This window comes from Eumetopias jubatus, unplaced genomic scaffold (assembly GCF_037043125.1).
Source record: "Eumetopias jubatus isolate StellerSeaLion01/CBP00866 unplaced genomic scaffold, mEumJub1_p1.0 scaffold_10, whole genome shotgun sequence".
Classification (NCBI taxonomy): domain Eukaryota; kingdom Metazoa; phylum Chordata; class Mammalia; order Carnivora; family Otariidae; genus Eumetopias; species Eumetopias jubatus.
The window spans coordinates 100,151,125-100,174,005 of record NW_028274816.1 but is presented as its reverse complement, the minus strand read 5'-3'; the positions used below and the strand labels follow the sequence as shown (position 1 = coordinate 100,174,005).

General features: G+C 55.3%; 1 protein-coding gene across 2 annotated transcripts in view; it reads left to right on the top strand.

Moving 5' to 3' along the window:
* Nucleotides 1–17,375, top strand: part of DBF4B (DBF4B-CDC7 kinase regulatory subunit) — a 31,230-nt gene extending 13,855 nt beyond the window's left edge. The window contains exons 4-14 of one of the 2 annotated variants that reach the window (XM_028092826.2): nucleotides 3,055–3,240; nucleotides 3,849–3,899; nucleotides 4,652–4,739; nucleotides 6,283–6,425; nucleotides 7,113–7,133; nucleotides 8,044–8,077; nucleotides 9,553–9,598; nucleotides 11,826–11,942; nucleotides 15,463–15,571; nucleotides 15,699–15,823; nucleotides 16,668–17,375. In XM_028092826.2, the coding sequence (XP_027948627.1) occupies nucleotides 3,055–3,240; nucleotides 3,849–3,899; nucleotides 4,652–4,739; nucleotides 6,283–6,425; nucleotides 7,113–7,133; nucleotides 8,044–8,077; nucleotides 9,553–9,598; nucleotides 11,826–11,942; nucleotides 15,463–15,571; nucleotides 15,699–15,823; nucleotides 16,668–17,289 (1,542 nt within the window). In that variant the 3' untranslated portion in view covers nucleotides 17,290–17,375. The remainder of the gene's footprint in view (nucleotides 1–3,054; nucleotides 3,241–3,848; nucleotides 3,900–4,651; nucleotides 4,740–6,282; nucleotides 6,426–7,112; nucleotides 7,134–8,043; nucleotides 8,078–9,552; nucleotides 9,599–11,825; nucleotides 11,943–15,462; nucleotides 15,572–15,698; nucleotides 15,824–16,667) is intronic. The other variant, XM_088028237.1, reaches the window with a different exon arrangement.
* The last annotated feature ends 5,506 nt before the right edge of the window (nucleotides 17,376–22,881 follow it).

Here is a 22,881-nt window from a genome sequence, read left to right as displayed (position 1 = left end):
ACTGTGTAAAAAACCACCCTAGAACTGGAGCATAAAACAAGTTATTGAGGCGCCTGGGTGGCTTAGTTGGTCGAGCATCCAACTCTCTCTCTCTGTCTCTCTCTTTTTTAAGATTCATTATTTTAGAGAGAGAGCACACGTGCATGAGCATGAGCCAGGGGAGGGGCAGAAGGAGAGGGAGAGAAGCTGACTCGCAGCTGAGTGGGGAACCCGACACGGGCCTCGATCTCACAACTGAGATCAAGCCTTGTGTTGTGCTCCATGCTGGACATGGAGCCTGCTTAAGATTCTCTCTCTCTCCCTCTGCCCCTGCCCTCCCACCACCTGCTTGCGTGAAAGCGCTCTCTCACTCTCTCTCTCAAATAAATAAATACAATTTTAAACAAAACGAAACTGGTTTCCTTAATAGCCATGGACATGATAGAAAAAATTTTTATTTCTCATGACACTGTGGATTGGCTGGGCGGTTTCTCTGCTGGTGTCATCGGGACTCACTCCTGCAGCTGCATTTGGGTGGAGGGTCAGCTGGGCTGGAAGGACCAAAGTTGGCCTCACTTACACATCTGATAGTTGGTGCTGGCTGCCTCTATATGGCTTCTCATGTTCGTTTGAGAAGCTTCTTACATTTGTTGTAGGAATGTATAATATATGTAAATACAGGAAACTGAACCAGCCTGTCTACGTGGCGGTCTCATGTAGCTTTCCAAGGTGAAAGGAGAAGCTACAAGGCCTCTTGAGGCTTAGGCTCTACAGCACCTTTCACTATTGTTCAAAAGGAGTCCGATTCAAGGCGATGAAAAAGTGGGCTCTGCCTCCCGATGGGAGTAGGTGTACTGGGATGGGAGGACCGTGCGGCCCTGAAACCATCAACCGCGTTTACCCAGGAAAACCCTTGCCCTCCTCCCACCCTCTAACGTCTGTTTTGGCCATGTTACAGAAGGTAGAGTCACTCATTCAAGCCACACCTTTAGAGGTTCTTTTTAATTGTGGTAAAATGTATATAGCATAAAGTGGGCCATTTTAATCATTGGCAAGTGTACGGTTCTCAGCGTGAATTACATGCACGTGCCCGGGCAACCTTCACCACCATTTCCCCAATTTTTATCACCCCACACGGACCGTCTGTAACCAGTAAGCAAGAACTTCCCACTTCCCTTCTCTGCAGCCCCTGCCACTCACAGCTACTTTCTGTCTCTCTGAACTTGCCTATTCAAGAGACCTCCTATCAGTGGAATCTCGAATAATCGTTCTTTTGTGTGTGGCTTATCTCACTTAGCATAATCGTTCCCAGGCTCATCCATGTTGTAGCCTGTGTCAGAACTTCATGTCCTGGCTGAACCGTGTTTCCCTGAATGTATACATCACATTTTGCTCACCCATTCATCTGTCGGTCGCCTGGATTATTTCTGCTTTTTGGCTGTTATAAATAATGCTGCACTGAACATGGGTGTACAAGCATCTGGTCAAGTCCCTGCTTCCATTTCCTTGGGGGTGCATACCTAGAAGCAGAATTGCCAGGTGGTGTGGTAGACCCTGTTGAGCTTTTTGAGGAACCTAAACATTTGTTGTTGTTGTTGTTTTCTTAAGTTCAGTGCCAAGTTTCCCATCCAGTCACCCTTTCGAGAGGGCCATCATTGAGCCTTATTTTTAGTGGTGTGCTGGAGGTAGAGCTAACTGTTAGCATCTCCTTCCAGTTCCACATTCAGTAACATCATGTCGGTAGCTTGAAATCAGCCACAGTGGGAGCATTTACCTCCCAGAAATTGGCACATGCTACAAAGCAGGGCTTTTCCCCTACAGAGTGGATCATGAAGCATCCACCACCTCACCCCTGCTTACGTCCCTCTTTTCTACTCCCCCCACACATGGCTTAAATACCCTGTGTCTCAGGTACCACGTTGGGCCCTTGGGATACAAAGATGAGTCAGACCCTCTCAGTGCCTGTGAGGAGCTTACAGATAGGATGAGCAGACACCTGTGCAGCTGAGTAGTGGCCAGACCCTTTCTTGTTTCATATTTTTGCTCCTTTTGGAGTGTGGTCAAGATCACAGGTGCAGTGTCTGAATGCCCCAGTGTGTCTTCACAGGAAAGCCATAGCGTAACTAAGCTATTCTTTCTAATTTTTTAAAAAATTTTAAAATTTTTATTTTTTTTAAGATTTTATTTATTTATTTGACAGAGAGAGACACAGCAAGAGAGGGAACACAAGCAGGGGGAGTGGGAGAGGGAGAAGCAGGCTTCCCGCTCAGCAAGAAGCCAGATGTGGGCTTGATGCCAGGACCCTGGGATCATAACCTGAGCTGAAGGCAGATGTTTAACGACTAAGCCATCCAGGCACCCTCTTTTTAATTTTTTTTTAAAAGATTTTATATATATGAGAGATCAGGAGCAGGGAGGAGGGGTAGAGAGAGAAGCAGACTCCCCGCTGAGCAGGGAGCCCGATGTGGGACTCAGTCCCAGGATCCTGGGATCATGACCTGAGCCAAAGGCAGACACTTAACCGACTGAGCCACCCAGGTGCACTTTTTTTTTTTTTTTTTTAGATTTTATTTATTTAAGAGAGAGAGTGAACAAGAGAGAGAGGGTACAAGCAGGGGGAGCGGGAGATGTAGAAGCAGGCTGCCCGCTGAGCAGGGAGCCCGATGTGAGACTCGATCCTAGGATCCTGGGGTCATGACTTGAGCTTAACCAACTGAGCCACCCAGGTGCCCCTAACTAAGCTACTCCTAATCCTGTCAGACGCCGTCAGTGTGCTCTTGCTCTGTGCAGACTCAAAATGGTCAAATAACAAAGCCTGTGCCCTTCTGATGCTGGGTCAGGAGCAGCAGTTCTGGAGACAAAAACCTGTATTTTATATATACATATATATATATAAACTCTATTGTGTTTCAGGATGATGTCTTCTTAGGGGCTCGGTACAGAACTGCATTTGGTCTATTTAAAGACATTGATTCTGAAACTTGTAGCAGCCAAAATTTCCTTCCCCAACCTCTCAAAATTGATGATTCTACATCTGCATTTTGGTTTTCAGCCACCTCTGTGATCTGGTTTCAGGTAATTGAGGGTTTTCTGAGCAAAGAAGTAAGTTACATCGTGTCCAGCCGCAGGGAGGCGAAAGCAGAGAGCAGGGGGACAAGCCCCAGAGGCTGCCCCAGCCCCAGCAAGGTCAGAGGACAGACGCCGTCCGTGGCCCATCCGAAGGGCGGCCACACCAGGCCTTCGCAGAAGGCTGCAGACTCGGTAAGAGCCTCATTGGGTAGGAAAGGTGTGTTCTCTGAACGAAGGAAGGAAGCCTCAGCCCTTGTGGGCGGTCTCCGGCTTTAGTTTCATCTGGTTTAATTTAATCTCTCATTTGAATTCAGGGACTGAAAATATTTTATCATAGCTCTGGCTCTAAAAACCTCAGCAACTCGTTACCCTCATGCTATCCTTTCTGTGATACAGTTCGCTTTTTATGGGGCTTCTGTGTGAGAGGTTCAAAAACAATAGGAAGGTCCTCTGTAAACCAGGGACTACTTGTTGAAATTGGCCCAGGCTTCTCTGCTGGGGGTGTGGAGACTCTTAGAGAGAGATCTTAGAACACTGGCGACACTTTGACCTTGGGTAAATTCAGAACGCCCTTCTCCACCCCGGTCCAAGCTGCAGCTGCCTGTGGGCAACCCGGAATTGTGTGTGGCTTTACCTTTACTCCAAAAAGTTCTCTAGGCTCTCATTCTGCTGCTCCTCAGCTGTCACTGCTCCCAGCGCTCCGAGAGACAGGACTCCAAGACCTCACCGGCGCCTGTGTGGAACTTTCAGTGCACAGGTAGGCTGCAGAGCGCACCTCAGGGTTCTTCTCTTCCTATCAGGTGCCTAGGAGCAGAGGCAAGGAGCTACTGCAGAAGGCCATCAGAAACCAGGTGAGCCGAGGGAGGCGGGCACCTCTGGCATGCGGGGAGGGTGGGGGGGACGTAACCTTTCTCCCGAGGGTCTTCTGGAGTTCTGCCACAAAATGCATAACTGTGAGAGGGATCGTCCTTATTTCCTTACGAATGAGGAAGTAGAGCTCAGAGAAGTGAAGCAATTTGTCCAGAGTTCCCCCAGGGTGGCAGTGGTAGAGCCTGGATTTGACTTCCCGATCCTTCCATCTCCAGAGCTAGCAAGAGCACCTTGGAGGGATGCTGGGGGACGTGTCTGTGCTGCACATAAGCCAGACTTAGCACATCTTTTTTAAGTAGCTGCGAGATCCAGAGCCATTAAAGTTAAGTAGCGGGAGGAGGAGTTAAGGTGATCTTGTGAGAGAAGCGGGTCAAGTGACATGGCTGCAGTGTGGGAAGGTGGTGTTGCTGCCCTGCGGCGGTGGGGCAGGGACAGCCTGAGGCAGGCACGGCTTCCTGCTTGAGGACGGCAACTGTCGCTGCTGTCTGTTGGGCACTTGCTGTGTGCTGAGAGCTTGGCTCACAGAGGCCCTCCTGACAGACGGCTCTCTGAGAAGCCTCTTGCTTCCTGATCATAAGTGGCTGAAGCAACGGTCTGCCCCTCCGGCGAGAACAGAGTCTTCGGGGGGGCCTGGGGTAGACCCTTCCACGACGTCTCTTCGTGGGGTGACCCGGAGCCCGTCAGGCTTTGGGGGGGGGTCTCTCGCTCCTGCCTGACTACGTCATTTTTCCAGGAGAGTGGCAGCAGGGGAGGTGGCGGGAGAAGCAGCAGTCTCCTGACCAGTGCCCGCGCCTGGGGAGTGAGGATCCTGCACGTGGACGGTACCGTTTCTGCCCAGGGCTTCTGTGCGGGGGGGGGGGGGACTTGACGACTGACTGGGAGCATCCGCTCTTAGAGGGACGTCAGCCAGTGTAAGCTAGCTGAAAACCAAATGCGCTCACTCACTGTGTTGACCCACAAAGGTGGGGGGTGTGGACCAGCAGTGGTGACAGCAAGGTGCAGATACTGGGAGGCACGGCTTTATCTGCGCTACGTGATCGTTTCACAAGCACAGAAATCCACCCAGGTGCCCCAAATCTTTTTTCTTTTTCTTTTTATTATTATTATTATTTAAAGATTTTATTTATTTGAGAGAGAGAGTAAGAGAGAGCATGAGCGGGGGAAAGAGGCAGATGGAGAGGGGGAGGCAGACTTCCCCACTGGGCAGGGAGCCCGATGTGGGGCTCGATCCCAGGACCCTGGGATCATGACCTGAGCCGAAGGCAGATGCTTAACGGCTGAGCCACCCAGGCACTCCTAGAATAAAATCTTTAAAAAAAAGTAAATAAAAATAGGGGCGCCTGGGTGGCTCAGTTGGTTAGGCATCTGCCTTCGGCTCAGGTCATGATCTCAGGGTCCTGGGATCGAGGCCCTCTTTGGGCTCCCTGCTCAACAGGGAGCCTGTTTCTCCCTCTCCCTCTGCCGTTCCCCCTTCTCATGCTCTCTCTCTCTCTCTCTCAAATAAATAAATAAAGTCTTTAAAAAAATAAAATAAAAAATAATAAAAGATTTTATTTTAAGAAATCTCTGCACCCAGTGTGGGGCTTGAACTTACAACTCCAAGATCAAGAGTCGCATGCTCCACTGACCAAGCCAGCCAGGTGCCCCAAAAATAAAATCTTTAAAAAAATTTTTTTTTTCATGTTCTTTCTTTTATGTAGGGTTGTCTCACGCTGTAACCACCTATTTGCAGGTTGTCATAAATTTACATTAGAATAGCTGTCCTGAATTGGCGGCAGTAACTGGCCCTCATACCCAGCTCCACTCTGAGTCTAGGGTTTTCTCCTAATAACATTGTAGGGGGCTGATCCAGATCCAGCCCGAGATCTGCCAGGGCATTTGAGAACTGTGCTCAGGAAGGTCCTGGTCTGGGATGTGGGAGGCTCCGTCATCACTGGAAAATCAGCCATTTCTGATATGGTCTAATTTCCTGCCTTCCTGTGTATTAGGGAAGCTCCTGCTGGGCCTTGCATCTACGGCTGCGTCTGAGTAAATCACATGGCTGGTGTCCCCCCTTGGGAGCAGCTCTTCAGTGGTACCATAAAGCCCTTGTGAGCCGTAAGGCAGCTCCTGTTTGAGAGTTGTACTCAGTGCCACAAAATAGCGTGAAGCCAGCTTAGGTACTTCTCCAGGGATAGAGGACCCAGCCCTTTCTTTATTATCAGCAGGTGCAGAGGTGACACATAGCCAGAAGGTGGCAGGCGAGGCTGGTGTGATCCAGTGGGCCAGGCCTGCGAGAAGTTGAGCCCCCAGCCCCAGGAAGGGGCCGTGCTGGGGAGAGGAGGGGTGGGAGCCTTTGGCCACAGCCCTCTGTTTCCTCCACAGAAATGCTGATGCACGTGCAGCAGCTGTCTCTTGATGCTCTGTGTGTGAAGAAACAAGGGCCAAAGAAGAAGCCAGAGGTGGGTCGTCCTGCTGAACTGAAGGGAAATGGACAGTCTGCAGTGGTGAAGTCTGTGACAACTTCGGTAAATCCCCTACCCAGGCGAGCCATATCTTCTTGTCCATCCTGGAAAAAGTACGAGGAGTGCAGCCTCTCCGTCGTCAGCATGGCCCTGATGTCCACAGCCTCTCATTGCCCTGTCCTCTCCTCCTGTGCTACCTGCAAATCTCCCATGGTCCACTGAGGCATGCACCGTGGCCTGGGCTGTGGACTGCCTGTGGGTAGTCCTGGCCTAGATAAAACAGCAGTGTTCACAGCCTGCTGGCCAGGCTGCCGTTCTGGGACAGCTCTTGGCCCAGGAATGAGCCTGCAGATTGCATCAGTGGGGGCAGGGGATGTTGCGGTTTAAAAGAGCTGTCACCTTCCAAATTCTTATTTGGCTTTTCCTTCCTTTGCTGGAGTTAGAACTGTGTGTACCACACATCAAGAGAGCCCAGGCTGATTTTTCAAGCCACAGTGTCTTCACCCAGCCTGAATCTAAGGAAGGATTAAGCCTTCCAGGTCCACTGAGGGCCTGGCACCCAGGAGCAGGACCAACCATGGGAGCGAACCGCTCTACCAGATGGAGCCCCCTGCTTCAGCGCCCCCTTGCTCCGCACCCTCTGCTCTGGGAGCCTTTGGGGTTCTGCTGCTGCTAACTAGATTTGCATTGTTCACCATTCAAAAGGCTGTACAATGAAAGTCTCTCTCCCCTGCAACTTCTCTTCCCCAGCCACCAAGCCCCCTCCCTGAGGTAAGCGGTATGAACAGTTTCTCAGGTACCCTCCCAGGGTCCATGCTTATATGAGCAGATGGGTCAGAAGTTCCTCCCTTTTACGCAAACGTACGGTATTTTTACTTTGCTTTGTTCACTTAATCTATTTTGTAGATACTTAGGGGTCTTCCAGAGTGAGTTCTGGGTGCAGTCTGCTGATATGCAAGGAGATAGGGAAAGCTTCTTTGGGTCATGTTGGCCCTGGGAGTGTGGCCTGGAGGAGAATCCAGAACCTCTGTGGGCCCAGGGGTACAAATAGTCATGGACCCCCTGGATCTCTGTCACGCCCCCTCCCCGAACTCTACCTGATTTCTTATTTTTTTCCATTTAGTTTGTAATACTAGCTTTGTTTGACCTTGACCTAAACATTGGTTTTGACCAACGGGGTCCAAGTACACATAACACAGGGCACAGGAAAGCGAGAGGCGTGTTCTTCACGCTTGTCCTGTAAGCTGACCTGAAACGGCAGCAGTGCCTAGAAAATGCAAGGTGCCTGGGCACCTGCTCTGCGTCAGGTCTGTTACCTCTTCCCTTTGCATTTGTCTGTACATCGTGGCCACATCAGCGAGGCAGGTGGGTGCCACTTAAAACCCTGGGTGGCACAGCGCCAGCCTGCACCCAGGCCTGGGGGCCCTGGAGCTCTTGCTCTTCGCTGTGCCCTGCGTTCCCTCCATAAAGTCAGCCGCCACTGAGATGTGCGCACAGGGCTCACCACCCATCATGTCCCTGGGGAGGCAGAGGGAGCCATTGTGTCGGGTCTGTCCTTGCTCAGGGCCCAGCCGACCGCAGGAAGCAAAGTGGGGCAGACTCAGCGACTCCCCTCCCCAGGCCTGCTTCCTCGACCCTCTAGCTCCCTCGCATCCTTAACCTATTTTCCCTTTCCATTTAGGGAACGTGTCCAGCAGAGTCAAGAATGCGGAAAGGTCAGTGTGGTAGCTCTGCTCATCTAATTGCAGTCCCTCCCTCCTAAACGCTTCCCCACGGCTCCCTCTGTGGCAGCATCTGCTCGCTTTTCTGCGGCAGGAAGCGAGTCCAGGTTGTGTTGCCCCGTTGTGTTTGCAGGGCCTGAGCTTTAGAGACGAGAGGGCGGGAGGAGGGTATCCGTGAGCAAGCCCAGAGCTGCCCGGCTGGAGCTTTTCCTTTGTGCCAAGAGCCCATGCGGCCGCTGCCACTTCCTGGGCACTGAGTGAAGTTCGCCTTCCTTTTCCTGTGATTCAGGAGCAGTTTGGGGTGGGCAGTGTGACAGCTGCCTACCACTCTCCCAAATGCCAGACTCCCCGAAACTGACAAACCGGCAGATTGACAGCCCAGCTCCCGGCCCCTCTTGGACTGCAAGAGAGTTTCTCCCCCTGGATGTTTCTCCCAAAGACGCTCTTTAAGTGGCATTTATTCTTGCACAAGCAGGAGCTAAGAAAAGTCACTTGGCACCTCTCGTGTTCAAAATTCAAGGAAATCTGTGGGGGAATTGGTTTTAATCACTGTCTCAGTTAATTAGAAAGACAAGAAATCGCCCCCAAAAAGTAATTAATGGGGGCTGATGCCTTGCGAGGAGCGAGGCTGCTTTTTGCTTGGGCGCTGGCGGAGCCGTGAGCGGGTCTGAGCGGGGAGGCGCCAGCCTCCGGGGGCCGGGGGGTTGTGGGGAGGATGTCCAGGGGCTGCTGGGGCTGCCCAGGCTCCCAGCCTGCCTTGGCTGCCCTTCTGACAGGCCTTCTGTGGGAAGTAGAAATGGTTCTTAATACCTAAGAGATTTTGCAAACTGTGTGAATAACTAGCTCATAGAGGATGAATTTCTTGATTAACTGAGCAAATTCGTCTTCCCAGCAGCCCTTTGCCCTGTTATCCAGGATCCAGATTTCACCTTTGATATTTTTTTTAACTGCCCTCCTGCTATGATCCGTAAACACTCTTCAGCTCTCTTCCTCCCTGCTTCCCCGCAAAAAACCCAGGATCCTCCTGGAGTGTTCCGCCTGGGAGTGTTCTCAGGCCCCTCGGGATTCTGAGACAGCAGGAGGGAAGGTCAGGGAAGGACCTAAGGCATTTAGCAGAAACAAACTGGGGCTGAGTTCTGCCCTGTGGGCAGGTTTCTAACCCTCGACTGACAGCCTCCAGAACCCACACACGGCAGGGTCCTGTGTCCTGCTGTGGGGTGGACGGCACCCTGTGGCCTCTCCCCAGTAGGGGACCTCCCTCTCTCACCCCGGGTAGAGGCCAGAGGAGATGGGGGTGGGTGCCTGACCTCAGCCAAACGGAAAGGCGCACTTGGGGTGGCATGGGCTCTGGTTCTGCGTGGCTCTTAGACCTTGGCAGAGCCTCGCCTCTCTGAGTGTTTCCTGTGCGTGTGGTGCGGGCCCTGCACCGGAGCTGACAGATGGCTCATGTGTGCGCGTTTCCTTTCCAGTGGCCAGGCTGAAGGCACCGTTCCTCAAAATCGAAGATGAGAGCAGGTGAGTGGTGGGGGGCCCCCTCTCTCTCCCCTAAGCCCCACCAGGCCTGCACGGAGGACAGGCACTCAGGGGCCCCAAGCTGATGTGAGGGTCATGGAGCCCCTCAGCCCTCCACCTTCGTCTTCCCCAGAAGCCGCTCTCTCCCCCTGTCATGGAGAAGTCTCCCACAGACCAGGAGGAGCCTCTGAAGGTGGCATTGCACAGTTGGCCCTCCTCTTGGTCATGAGTCAGAGGTTAGTGACCCTGTGTGTGCATTACCTCCTTTTAATGCTCTGCTTTTCAGAGCGCCCATGTCCCACCCAGGCTCATCGCTCGTCCTTTCCCCCTGGGCGCACACTGACCCTCACTACCGAGTCTGTGCTGGCCCCAGACGGCGCTAGTACCGTCATCTTGGCTGAAGCCAGGGTGCTCGGGCTGGTGTTGGCGATTCCCTTGTCCAACTGTCTTGTACCAGAAGCCTTTCTGTTTGGCTATGCAAAACACTTTTCTGACACATGTTATCTCGTGAGGGCATGGGAAAGACTGGCATGAGGAGAGCCCATCCTTTTCCTAGTGGGGAAACTGAGGTCAGAGAAATTAAGGGACTTGCATACAGCCATGTTGCCAATGAAGCTCAGCCCAAGGCCAGAATCCAGGTGTCCTGCCTGTCCTGCCTGGTGTCCTCCCCACTCTGGCCTGTCTGTCCCCCAGTAGGGCCCCTTCTTTCTAGAGCAGGAGGGGCACATGGGTGATAACCTATGAGCTGTCAGTCACCTTGGTTATCACTGATTCTTCAATAAGGACTAGTTCAAAAACCTGTGAGTCTGTAATGACCTCAAAATTAAAAGCTGCTTTTGGGTTTGGGTTTTGTTTTGTTTTTAAAGAAAAAGCCTATGTGAACCCAGCAGAGACTCCTGGGACCAGAGTTTTCTGGGTCCTTTAGCCTCAGGCAGGGCAGCTAAAAGGCCCAGTGCCGGAAGCCTGGCATGCCTGCTTACCCTCCAGGTGGACCTAGGTTTCCTTCTTGGCGCCTGAACACAGGAGAGAGTTGGCTTTGGTGGCCCAGAAATGAGTGGAGGGGACGCAGGGAGATAATAGGTACTCTCTTCTCCAGTTCCAGTGGGACGAGGGGGTGCATGCCCTCTCCCCCAGCCCTTCACTACCAGTTAAACACAGTGGTCATGGCTCGTACACACGCCAGTGCCCCAGTGTCGCACTGCATGTGGCTGGCACACGTCACTTATGGGGGGGTGGACACGTGTCGGGGCGCCCCTGGCAGCATAGGCAAGAGTGGAGACAAGCTTTCTTATGCTTTTGTTTACGTGCTCTCTTGAAGCCCCATAACCTTACCAACCTCAACTGTGCAGTCTTCTGGGCAGAAACAGACCATTGAAGAGAAGAAAGTGAGGTACCGGGGCTGTGAAGGGCACCTCCCTCTCCTTAAGGGCCCAAGAAGCATGTATTAATCCACCCCGAGGCCACAGGGCTCTCACCGTGCCCCCTCCCCATGCCCCCAGAGACTCATGGCCCTCACTCCCCCCTTGAGCACAGGCTGCTGCAGCCAAACATGGCATGCCTCCCGGCTACAGCAGCAGGCTTTGCTCGGGGTCCCCAGGTCACCACGCTGGGCTCTGGAAGTCTCTTGAATATGAGCAACTTGAGGCAAGCCACCAGAACCATTCAGTATAGGTCTGACTATCCAGAACCTTCACTGTGCTGCTCTCTTCCATTCAGAATACCTCCTCTCGGGTGGTACTGAGGAGCAGCCCAGAGCAAAGACGTTCCTCTTTGCAGAATAGGAAAGTCACTGTTCTTGTCTAAACATTCCTCCATTTAGGTCTGCCAGGCTAGAGTCCTCAGAGGTGGTCAGGGTCAGGAAGCAAAGTGGAAAGATGGATCAGGAGTCGGGAGATTTGGCTTGTTGCCTGGTCTCGACCACTTACCAGTCGTGAGCCCTTGGGCAAGTCACAGAACATTTTGGGCTTCATTTCCTCTTCTGTCAAATGGGCTAATACCACATGTTCCGCTTTGCTCAGACAAGGCAGGGAGGGTAAACGGGCTTGATGAGTAGCCGGGAGAGCATATCAGTCTCACCAGGAAGGCTGGGGAAGGCTTGGTTTTAGAACTGAAGAGTTGTGTGGGGGAGAAGCCACTTTATCAGGACTGGGATTCTGGGGGGTTGGGCAGGCCTCCCTTCCTCTCTCCCTGCCCCCCACGGTATTCAAAATGGAAGTTCTCTGTGTTTCAGGAAGTTTCGTCCCTTCCACCATCAATTTAAGTCCTTTCCTGAAGTTTCTTTTCTGGGACCCAAAGATGCAAGTCCCTTTGAGGCCGCGATGACCCCAGGCAGCTCGCATCATACCAGGTGGGTGTTGCTGGTCTGAGTACCAAGGGCCAGCAGCAGGCAGGGCCCTTCCCCCAGGGAGCCTGCTGGTCCCATTTGGGAATGGCCATGTGTTCGCTCCTGAGGCAAAGTCTGTTCTGGGAACTTCGCCCAGAGAAGAGAGATACTAGGAGTCTTCATCCGTTTTACTTGGTGTTCTCCATCTCTACTAAGTAATTTGACTTGTGTCCAGAGGGCAATAGGCTGGTTTCTGAAACTCAGAACTACACTCCATCTTCATCAGAGTGCCCTCGGCTCCCATTAAAAATGCAGGTTCTCAGACCCCACATACAGAACCACAGTCTCTGATGATGGAACCCCCAAAACTGCATTCTTGTGAGCAGCTCCCCAGGTGACCTTTATGCACGTCAGAGTTGGAGGCCTCTGGGGCTAAACATCAGGAATAACTTAGGGGGCAAGGAATCCAGGGACGTGCCGCATTGTGTGGCCCAGAGTGGCTTGTAGGCATGTGGGCTTGTAGGGTTGTTCTTCCTTTCTGTGGGTGAGAATTTGAACCTTCCCCGAGCAGAATGCAGAAGGGATGTGGTTCGGGAGACGGACAGATGCCTTCTTGGACCTTCTTCTAACCTCTGCGTCACAGGGTTAGTCCACAGACCAGGAGACCAGGACAGGCAGACTCCCAGCATGAGAGTTCCCAGGGCCAAGGAGGGCCTGTGGGTCTCCCCAGCGGACAGAGAGCATGAGCAAGCCGAAGTGACAGCCTGGTGCCCTGCATACCTTTCCAGGAGGTGGAGGCGGTGCCAGGCCTGGGATGGCTGCAGATTACAGAGGAGCAGAGGTGGTGAGGGAAAGATGGTGAAGCGTTGGTGTCTGCATGGGAGGAACATAGGGAAAGAGTGGCCCAGGGTCGGGGGGCAAAATTGGTTGAGGGGGCATGGAGAAAATCTGTGAGAGGAAATGTTTAATTTTTTTTTTCATTTAAAAATTATTATATTTTGGGCGCCTGGGTGGCTCAGTTGGTTAAGCGACTGCCTTCAGCTCAGGTCATGATCCTGGAGTCCCGGGATCGAGTCCCACATCGGGCTTCAGCAGGGAGTCTGCTTCTCCCTCTGACCCTCTTCCCTCTTGTGCTCTCTATCTCTCATTCTCTCTCTCTCTCAAATAAATAAAATCTTTAAAAAAATAAATAAATAAATAAAAATTATTATATTTTGGTTCCAAATCAAAGAGTTAGAGAGGGGGGTTTTCTGGGGTTTTTTGTTTTGTTTTTTAGATTTTTATTTATTTATTTGTCAGAGAGCACAAGGCAGGGGGAGCTATAGGCAGAGGGAGAAGCAGACTCCCCGCCTAGCAAGGAGCCCAATGTGGGACTCGATCGCAGGACCCTGGGATCATGACCTGAGCCAAAGGCAGACACTCGACCCACTGAGCCACTCAGGTGTCCCAAGAGTTACAGAGGATTTAAAATGAAAAGTCTGGGGGTACCTGGGTGGCTCAGATGGTTAAGCATCTGCCTTTGACTCAAGTCATGATCTCTGGGTCCTGGGATCAAGCCCCATGTCGGGTCCCCTGCTCCACGGGAAGTCTGCTTCTCCCTCTCCCTCTGCTGCTTCTCCTGCTCATGCTCTCTCTCTCTTTCTCTCTCTGTTTTAAATGAATAAATAAAATCTTATTTAAAAAAAATAAAGTGAAAGTCTATATTCCACACCTACCCACCAATCTCCAGATTGTGGGTCTGTCCAGAGATAGTTTGTGTGTGTGGACAGAAGTACATCATGTATCCTTCACTCCTCTTCTGTAAAGAGTACGATAACATTGGCTGAGCTGGATCTAGCCTTTTCCACTTAATGTATCCTAGATTAATTTCCTATTAGTCCCTAGAAAGCATCCTCATTCCTTTTATGGACTCAGGGTCTTCCATCATATGGTGTTTTTTGTTTTGTTTTGTTTTTTGTTTTTAAGATTTTATTTACTTGACAGAGATAGACACAGCGAGAGAGGGAACACAGGCAGGGGGAGTGGGAGAGGGAGAAGCAGGCTTCCCGCCGAGCAGGGAGCCCGATGTGGGGCTCGATCCCAGGACCCTGGGATCATGACCTGAGCCAAAGGCAGACGCTTAACGACTGAGCCACCCACGCGCCCCCATCATATGGTCTTACTGTATTTTCTTTAACTAGTCTCTTCTTGATGGGTACTTAGATTGTTTCCAGGCTTTTGCTGTTATAAATAATGCTGCAGTGAATAGTCTTACTCAGTAAATTTGTGGAATAAATTCCTAAAAGCGGAGGTGCTGGGTCGAAGGGTTCCTGCATTTATAATGTTGATAAATATGGCCAAATTGCTTCTCATGGGGGTGATGCCTGTGTGCACTCACGCACCCTGGCCCGCGCCCGGCTGCCCCCCCCAACCTGGGCTGTCCCGCATGCCAACCTCTGCCAGCCTGCGAGGTTAAAAACTGTCTCTTGGTGTGATTTGCATTGTCATTTTTTCTCATTATGAATGAGGTTAAGTACATTCGTATGTTTGATCATTTGAATCTCTTTCTGTGTGAACCTTCATGTCCATCGTCCATTTTTCTTTTCAGTCACTGTTTGCTTTTCTTTTCTTTTTTTTTTAAAGATTTTATTTATTTATTTGACAGAGAGAGACACAGCGCGAGAGGGAACACAAGCAGGGGGAGTGGGGGAGGGAGAAGCAGGCTTCCCGCTGAGCAGGGAGCCCGATGCGGGGCTCGATCCCAGGACCCTGGGATCATGACCTGAGCCGAAGGCAGGCAGATGCTTAACGACTGAGCCACCCAGGCGCCCCACTGTTTGCTTTTCTTAGTGAAGAGGGCTTAGAGCCCTCCACATACTCAGGAATGAGCCCTCTCTTTGTGTTATTAGTTATAAATACCCCCCACCCCCATCTGTGATTTGTCTGTTGTTTACATTTTCTGCCATGCATACATTTTTCTTAGATTGCATGTAGTTGAATTTATCAGCTTTTTTCTGTTTTCTGGATTTTGCATCATGCTCAGAAAAGTCCTCAAAGGGGACTATTTTGGACTTTGTTGAGTTTGCTCAGACAGCCAAGCAGCCGCTAAAAATACGGGCCTGAAATTAAGAAGTCAGGTTTGAGGAGACTGGCAAGTCCTTGGTGAAGGTGGCAGCTGTGCCGAGGGCAAGCCGGCAAGAGGGAGGAGACCGCCTGAGCCTGGGGAAGGCAACCGTCGGGAGGGGAGTGTGGGAGCAGCACAGGCCCCTCGCTGCCACCGAGGCCTTGCCCCTCTCCTCGTGCAGGGCAGAGGGACGTGAGTTTGGGTGTGAGCTCGAGCTGCAACTGTCCTGGGAGGCGTTCCTGCTGGCACTGGCACTGGGCCTCACTTGTGCTTTGCCCTGTGGGGGCAGGGACAGGATGGGGTGCCCGCTGGGAGCTCTCACCTTCCTTGTTGCCTCTCCTGCCACCCAAGTGGGGGTAGGCCTGCCCAGCTGTCTTGGTCCACCCCGCTGAGGGCCCAGCCCTGATCGCTTCCCCCACCCCTACCCTGCGCTTTCCCCAGAGAACCCAAGGACCGTGAGCCGAGCCTGCGATCGGCCACCCGCACCCTGCCCAGGAGGAGGAAGGGCTTCTGTGAGTGCTGCCAGGAGGCCTTTGAGGAGCTCCACGCGGTGAGCCCTCCCTGCCGAGCAGCTTCTCCCGGGCTGCTCTGATGGCACCCTTGCCCCCCGACCTCCACCCTGCTCGCATCCCACCCTGCTCTTGTCTAATGCCCTGTGCCCCTCTCACCCCGTGCAGCATCTCCAGAGCACCCGGCACCAGGGCTTCGCCCTAGAAGCCCACCTGTACGCAGAAGTCGATCGGGTCATTGCCCAGCTTGGCCACAGCTTTGCCGACGCCCCCTCCTGGGCCGGCCTCCCCAGGTGAGCGTCCCACCCACCCTCGCCCTCCTGCTGCCGCCCGCTCTCAGTGGGAAGGAGCCCTCAGGCTGGTGACAGCAGGGACCAGGCTATGGCACTTTTCTCTTTCCCACCAGCTTCTGTCCTGGTTCTCTTAGGGTTTGGTGGGTGTTGGGAGCCCTCCATTTGTGGCTCCAGCTGACAGGGACTGGGCCCCCAACCAGCACGCGGCTGCTTCCATGGTTTGTGGGGGTGGGGGGGCACAGTTGAGCAGTTGCTGCTCCTGGCAGGTCCCTGGTGGTGTGCCTGTGTGGCCTTCTGGAAGTAGAGAGGGGGGTTCCTGGGTCCCTCTCAGACGGGTAAAGAGCAAGATCTCTCTGCCTTTCTAGAAGTTACCCCCAGAGAGGACTGCAGGGGTGCTCTAGAGTCCCAGGTTCCTCTGAGCCCAGCTTCCCCGGCTGCCCACCACGGAGCTGTGGCTTCCCCTCTCAAGCCAAGTCTTAGCTCCCTGGGCTCAGCTTGGGGAGCCAGGCTTGGTGCTGCATTCTCCGGCCGCCAAAGGGCACAGCCTCCGCTGCAAAGTTATTAAATGGAACAGCCTCTAACCTGTTCCTCCGGCCAGCCCTGACCACAGGCCACAGAGCCAAGAGAGGCGGATAGCACTGGCCACCGCTGCAGGGGCAGCCCGAGAACGGCCCTTCCGCCGAGCCCCAAAGTGGGCCACTCGCTTCAGCACACCAAACCTGCGAGGGTAGCACCGTGCGGGCCGCACCCCCGCCCGCCCCCAGCCCCGGCCCGGGAAGACCCCAACTTGCCTCCTGCTCTGGAGTTGAGCCCTGAGGTCCACTGGCGGTGTCTGTCTCCACAGGCAGCCGGGCTCCCCGTCTTCCGATGGTGACCCTCTGTGGCCTGAGACTCTGCCTCCCGGCCAGCCCTCCCAACCCCGGGCCGCGTGTCTGGGGATGAGACAGGAAGACGAGCTCCCGGCCCCGGGCGCCCCAGAGCAAGCCGGCTCGGAGGGCAGTGTGAAGCCACCCGCCGAACCCGTGGGGGCTGGCCGGATGCCGGGACCAGTAGCAAACTGCCAGGAGCTGGGGGGCTCAACGGATGTCATTGCAGACCCCCCAGGGACGCCAGGGTCTGAGAGCCCTGTACACCAGTACCTCCGGACACGCTCTGGTTCTGCGGAATTCTCTGGCCTGGACGTGGCCCCTGTTGGCCACAAGCGGAAGGGTCAGCTCCCCGGTGGCAATCCCGAGAAGCGGTCAGGGGTCTCCCAGCCACAGGCCTCGTCCTTCGTCCTGAGAGCCCGGAGCCCCTGTGGCACCAGGACAACCGGTGGCAGGCCTGTCCTCTGCCTTCCCCTTCCAGGCCGCGAGCACAGGCCCTTGGCCTCCCTCCTCCCCGTCCCAGAGCCCCTCCCCTGGCAGCCCACGGAGAGGCCAGCAGAGCCCCCTTGGCCCGGGGGAGGATGGCCCCCCGGGATCTGAGGAGTCTGAGCATGCGCCGGCTGGCTCCCGGCCAGCTGTCAGCCCGCCTGCACTCAGCAGAGGACATGCGGGCCCCGGGGGGACCTGCGAGGGCCAGTCCGCCAGTGGAGGAGCTGGCTGCTCCCAGTGGTCCTGCCCCCCCACCCCCCTGCGTCTCCCAGCACCCACAGAGGACTGTCCCAGGAGTTCCCTGGGGCCGCAGCAGCCCCCAGCCTGAGGGCCAGAGACACAGATCCTAGTGCTACCTCTGCGGAGGGTGGCCGGGGAGGGGAGCGCCTCAGGCCTCCCTGCCAGAGCCGGAAGAGCCCGGGGCCTGGCCTTTGAAGTCCAGGTGAACAGCTGTGGTCACGGCCGAGCTCTGTGGGGTCGACAGAGCCTGTCCACCCACTCGCCGGCGTCTTGGGGTGGGTACCAAGAGAGTCTGGGCTGGGGGGCCGCTCTCTGCCCCTACCTCCAGCCGTGTCCCGACTGGGCGGCTGGCTACGGTGCGCTTCTCCCTGCCAGCCCCACCCGCTCCAGGAGGCAGGGGGCGGGGGGGGGGGGGGAAGGGCAGAGGGAGGGGCTGCAAAGAAGCCGCCGCCCGCAGCAGCCCTGGCCCGGCTTCCTGTACCTCTGGAGGCACTTGCCTCTTGCCGCGCCCGGTTTCGGTGTTCCCCACCCCCACCCCAGCCTCCTTTCCCAGGAGCATGTGGCTCCCCTGCTGTCTGAAATGCCTGTGTGTCCCTCCCCCAGCCCCCCACGCTCACGCACACAGATCCTCAGGAACATATGAAGCAGAGGAGGGGCTGGCTGCAGCTCCCCCAGAGCTCCCTCGCCCCTGCGTTTGGTGGGAGCCCAGCACTGAACGGACCTTTCCCCTGAGTCCGGGGGATGGTCAGACCCCCCCCACCCGCTCTTCCCTGGCTGCCCCCCCATTTCTGCTATTCCAGGGTCAGCGGTTGACCTGCCAACTTCTGCATCACCCTCTTCCCTCCCTCCTTCCCCAAGGACCTCCCCTCATTTCTTTTAGCCAAGCCATTAATCTGGAGACAGAGATGGGTTTGCTATCGATTCTCTGGCCACTTTTTTTTTTTTTTATTGCATTTTGTGCTGTGGTTCTCACCCTTCTCTGCCTCTGTGTGTTTGTTTCTTTAAATGTTGGAGCTACAAGAAGCCTGGTGCTATTCTGTGGCTCATTTTGGAGGAAGAAAGGGGGGCCTAGCTGCGGGTGAGGACCTGAGTTGTTACTTTGGAAATAGAGCAACTGTGTGTACAACCCTCATAGAGGTCATGTTTGGCCTTTTTATGCCATTCCTGTTAAATTTCACAATTAATCTTGGTTCAGGAACTGTAAATAAATTTGTTAATAACAAATAGCAAAGGGATAGGGCTGGAGTGCAGTGTGTCAGGCCTCAATGTCCCATCCAGTGACCCAGAGCAGGGCCATGGGCCCAGCAGACACGGGCAGAGTAAGTGGCCAGCAGGGTGGGAGCCCCCTGCGAGCGGGAGAGCGTATGTCAGGCACCACCCTCCCCAGCCCAGCCCCTGAGGGCTGCGGGGGGCGGGGGCTGCATCTGTCCTGTCTCCTCTGGTCACCGACTTGGTTCTGCTGCCTGCCAAGCGGTCGCCTACAGGGGACATGCCCACAGCCCACTGCCAAGGAAACTCCTTTGCCCTAATGAGCTTTCCTGCTAGGGGCCCTCTCCCACAACACCGCCACTTTGGATAAGAAGTTTCCCCCACCCCTTTCTCAGACCCCTGGGATATCCTCCTGGGCTGCTCAGAGACCAACACACCCAGTGCCAACACCCTCCTCACCATCTGCCCAGGACCTCACAGCCAGCTGGCCTTCCCCTCCCATCTCCACGGTTGTGACCTTGGACATGACCTCTCAGCCAGGCCAAGGCCCAGGGCTGTCTCTCCCTATCCATGTCTCCGTTCCAGCCTCCAGGATATAAATTTAGAGGGGACTGAAGGAGACCTGAGCTCGGACAGATGGGTGCTGGCCCTCACGTGTGGCCCTCAGTGGCCCTTGACTATTGGAACCCCCTTCCGCTCCTCCGCAGATGACCTTGACTCAAGACTGTGCAGGCACTGCCTCCCCCTGCTCTCCATCCCCTTCCCACATCTGACTTGCGGAGGGAGCTGTGTCCTTCCTGTCACCGTCCCTGCTCTCCGGTCTACCCCAGCCAGCCTTGTCAAATGCCTTATCGGATTTGCCATCTCCTTCCCTCTGCCCTAAAACTCCACTCCTTGATTCAGCAGCCCCCCCTCCTTCTCCAACCCCTTCCTGCGGTCTGCAGCCGCTGCCTCCATGTCTGCACCTTGTCCTCCCAAAGCCGTGGAAGGGCTGCCTGAAGCACTCCACGGGCCTCAGCCGGTCCTAGGTCACCGGATAACCTGAGAATTATCAAAGTCGGCTTCCTTCTCTCCTTTTCCACCTTGAAACCTGGCTCCCTTGCTCCGTGACCCCCCGCCAGCCTGGTCCTTCCCTCCCCCAGCCTTTGCCCTCTTTACCAGCCTCGCTCAGCACAGGCCTGAGTCAGTTCCTGGAACCCTGACCCACCCTCCGGCACCCCTGCTTCCCCAGCCTGGGACCTTCATCCTCAGCCCTGTGCACTGCTTTTTCCCTTCGCAGATGGGACCTGAATTGGTAGCTCGGCCCCTGGCTCCCTTCTGAATTCTCCTCTTGCCCCGCGCTGGGTGGGAATGCAGGGGGCCTAGCCCCAGGCCGGCTCCCACTGTGACTTCCAGCGAGGCCCTTGACTACTCTGGGCCTCAGTTTCTTCATGTTTCGGTGAGGGCTTGGATGAGATGACTTCAAGGGTCCTTCTTTCCAATAATAAAATACCTGATGGCCGACGGGTCCCTTGTATCCCTCCGTCGGGCCACTACCACAGACCTACTTCCTAGAAACTCGTCCCTCCAGCCAGGGCCGGCTCCCCTTCCCACTGTGTCCTGCGCCTCTCCCGGCATCCTCTCCCTCAGCCCCTCAGGCCCTCCCACCAGACTCAGGTCCTCCTGGTCACTTCCCCTGCTGCCCGGCCTCTCCTTACAGCCACCCTGCCTCCTCCCTGCTCTCTGCCACCTTCTGGTCCCTTGTCTGGCCACCGTGGGCACTCCAGCCCTGAGGCACTCCAGCCCTGAGGCCGCTCTCGGCCACTGACCTGGAGTGCCCCTTGATGACAGCAAGAATGCCCTGCTCTTCAAGGCCCAGGTTCCATATTCCTCGAAAACCCCATGGTGTATGCCTTCAGGCTACACGGGCCCGAATTCACGTCTGGGTCCTGCCCATAACTGACCTTTGGCAAGGATCCTGAGACACTTTTCTTAACCTGAAAAACGGAGGTAATGGCAGTTTCTGCCTCACTAGAAAGTTGCAAGAATTAGATCTGTTTGTGAGGTTATAAACACTATAACACACATTATAAACTCTCAGCAAACTTTTCATCCGCTCCCCCCTCCCCCCGCCCCGAACCCATACCTGTGAGGCCTCTCCAAACCCTTCAAATAGAGCTTGTTTTCACTGATCTCCCGCCTGGTGACCCGCAGCCCCATCCCCAGTGTGTATTTGTGGCTGAAGCTAAGGGGCTCTGTGAGACACCCTGACCCCAGGCCCCCCCCCCTACTTTCCAACAGCTGGTTCCCCAGAACCTGAGGAGCATCCCATGCATGGGGGGAAAGGGGACAGTGGTGGGTGCCACACCTTCCCCACCCCGGCATGTTGGGCCCTTGGGGGCATGACTACAAACCTCAAAGGATGGGCATCCCTGGGACCCCCGGCACCTCCAATTCCTCCCTGAGCTTCAGATTTCTAAGGAAGGGTTCACAAGGATGACTGAGATGGGGGAGAGCTAGGCCTCCCTTGGGAGAGCTAACCAGAGGGGTGGCAGTCTCCCAGTGGAAAGGACAGGGAGCTGGGCTGGGATCTGGGAGGGAGCAGAAGGCACTCCTGGTCCTGATGCTCGGGGCATTTTCTCTGCGCTCCACCCCTCAACATCATGTCAGCGAGCAGTCTCCCCAGGTGCTGGGTAGAGGGCCCCGAGGCCCCCAGCCACTAAACAGTCCCTTGGGTCCAGCACAAGAGCCACAAAGCTGGTTTTCTCCTTGGCACGTCTGGGGCCCCAGGGGCAGTGCGAGCCCGGGGCCAGTGAGCGTCCCGTGCAAGTGCACCAGGGGCTGTTCTGAGCACTTGAGGCCAGCCACTCTACCCCGCAGCAGCATGGCCAGGAAGGGCCTTTCCAAGCCCCGTTTCACAGAGAAGGAAACAGGCTCAGAGAGGCTGGGAGACTGGTTCAAGGTCACACAGCCCTTAACCAGGACTGGGATACCAGCTGGTCGCCTGGAGTCCCTAATTCCTGCTGTTCGCAGGGCACCCCCCTCCCCCTCGCCTGGCATGGTCTCTGCTACCGGCCTCGCAGCCTGGGCGCGGGGCCTGGACGGCCTCCGTTGGCAGGAATCACCGCCCACCATGTCTTCCAGGATGGAGTTTTGGGGCAGAGGGAAGGAGAGGGGCCAGGGGCAGCAGACATCCCTCCCTTACCTGCAGCTGCTGGGACTACGTCTTGGCTCCACATCAACCCAGTTTGGCCCCCGTGCAGGAAAATTTGAGGGAAGAACTTGGCTGAAGGGCAGGACTTCAGGGAAGGCGGCCCCAGGCCTCTTGGTGGTAGAGACTCCTGAGGGAGGGCTGGGGGTGGGGACCAGAGCCTAACAGCTCCCTCAGCAGGGGTGACCCAGAGGGTGGCATCAAGACAGAATAGTGGCCCCGAGCCTCTGATTTCCAGAGTCCTGTCCTCCTCCTGGGCAGACAAGCAATGGGCAGAAGGGACCAAAGGAGCCCACCATAGCTGTGGCACTGGGGTAAGGATTCTCCCAGGGAGCCCCTGCTTTGAAGAGAGGCTGCCTCTACAGCTCCTGACCTTGGGAGAGAAGGTGGGGGAGAGAAACAAGCAGGCGCCCGTTGGGGAGAGGTGTGCAGCTGACACGGAGGACGAGAGAGGGGAGGTGGGGCCTCAGGCTCGGGAGTGGGGTGTGGTCAAAGGGGGGGTCAAGATCCCAGCGGGGCCTGCTTGAAGCTGCCACCCAGGGAGATGAGGGGCTGTTGGGGGTCGCAGGGCCATACAATGGAACCACCACTGGAGCTGCCTCAGGATGCCACCAGAGAGGAGTCAGTCTGGGGGCCAGGAAGGACTCTCAACAGGAACCCCAAGGAACCAGAGCCACAGAAATCATAGCAATGCCCCTCAACCGAAGAGGCCCAGGCCACAGACTGGGCATGCCGTGTGGGCTTGGTCATGTAGGGAGAGGGGTCCAGACGCCCCCAGGCCCAGTGAGACCCAGCGCCCCCGCCCTTGTGAAATGACAAACCCCGCCTGTCCTTTTGGGAGGCACACGGGATCGCAGCTCACTGCTGTGGCCCAGAGCAGGCAGGCCAAGAGGAACTCACCCTGGGGGACCTGGGGAGCAGATAGGATAGACGGCCTCTCACTGCCAGCTCTTGGACTTTGGGAAGCTCACATGGGCACCTCTTTCTTGGAGCCTCCATTTCCCCATCTGAAACGAGGAGCACAATCTCTCCCACCTGACTGAGCTTCTAGGGAATATCCCATA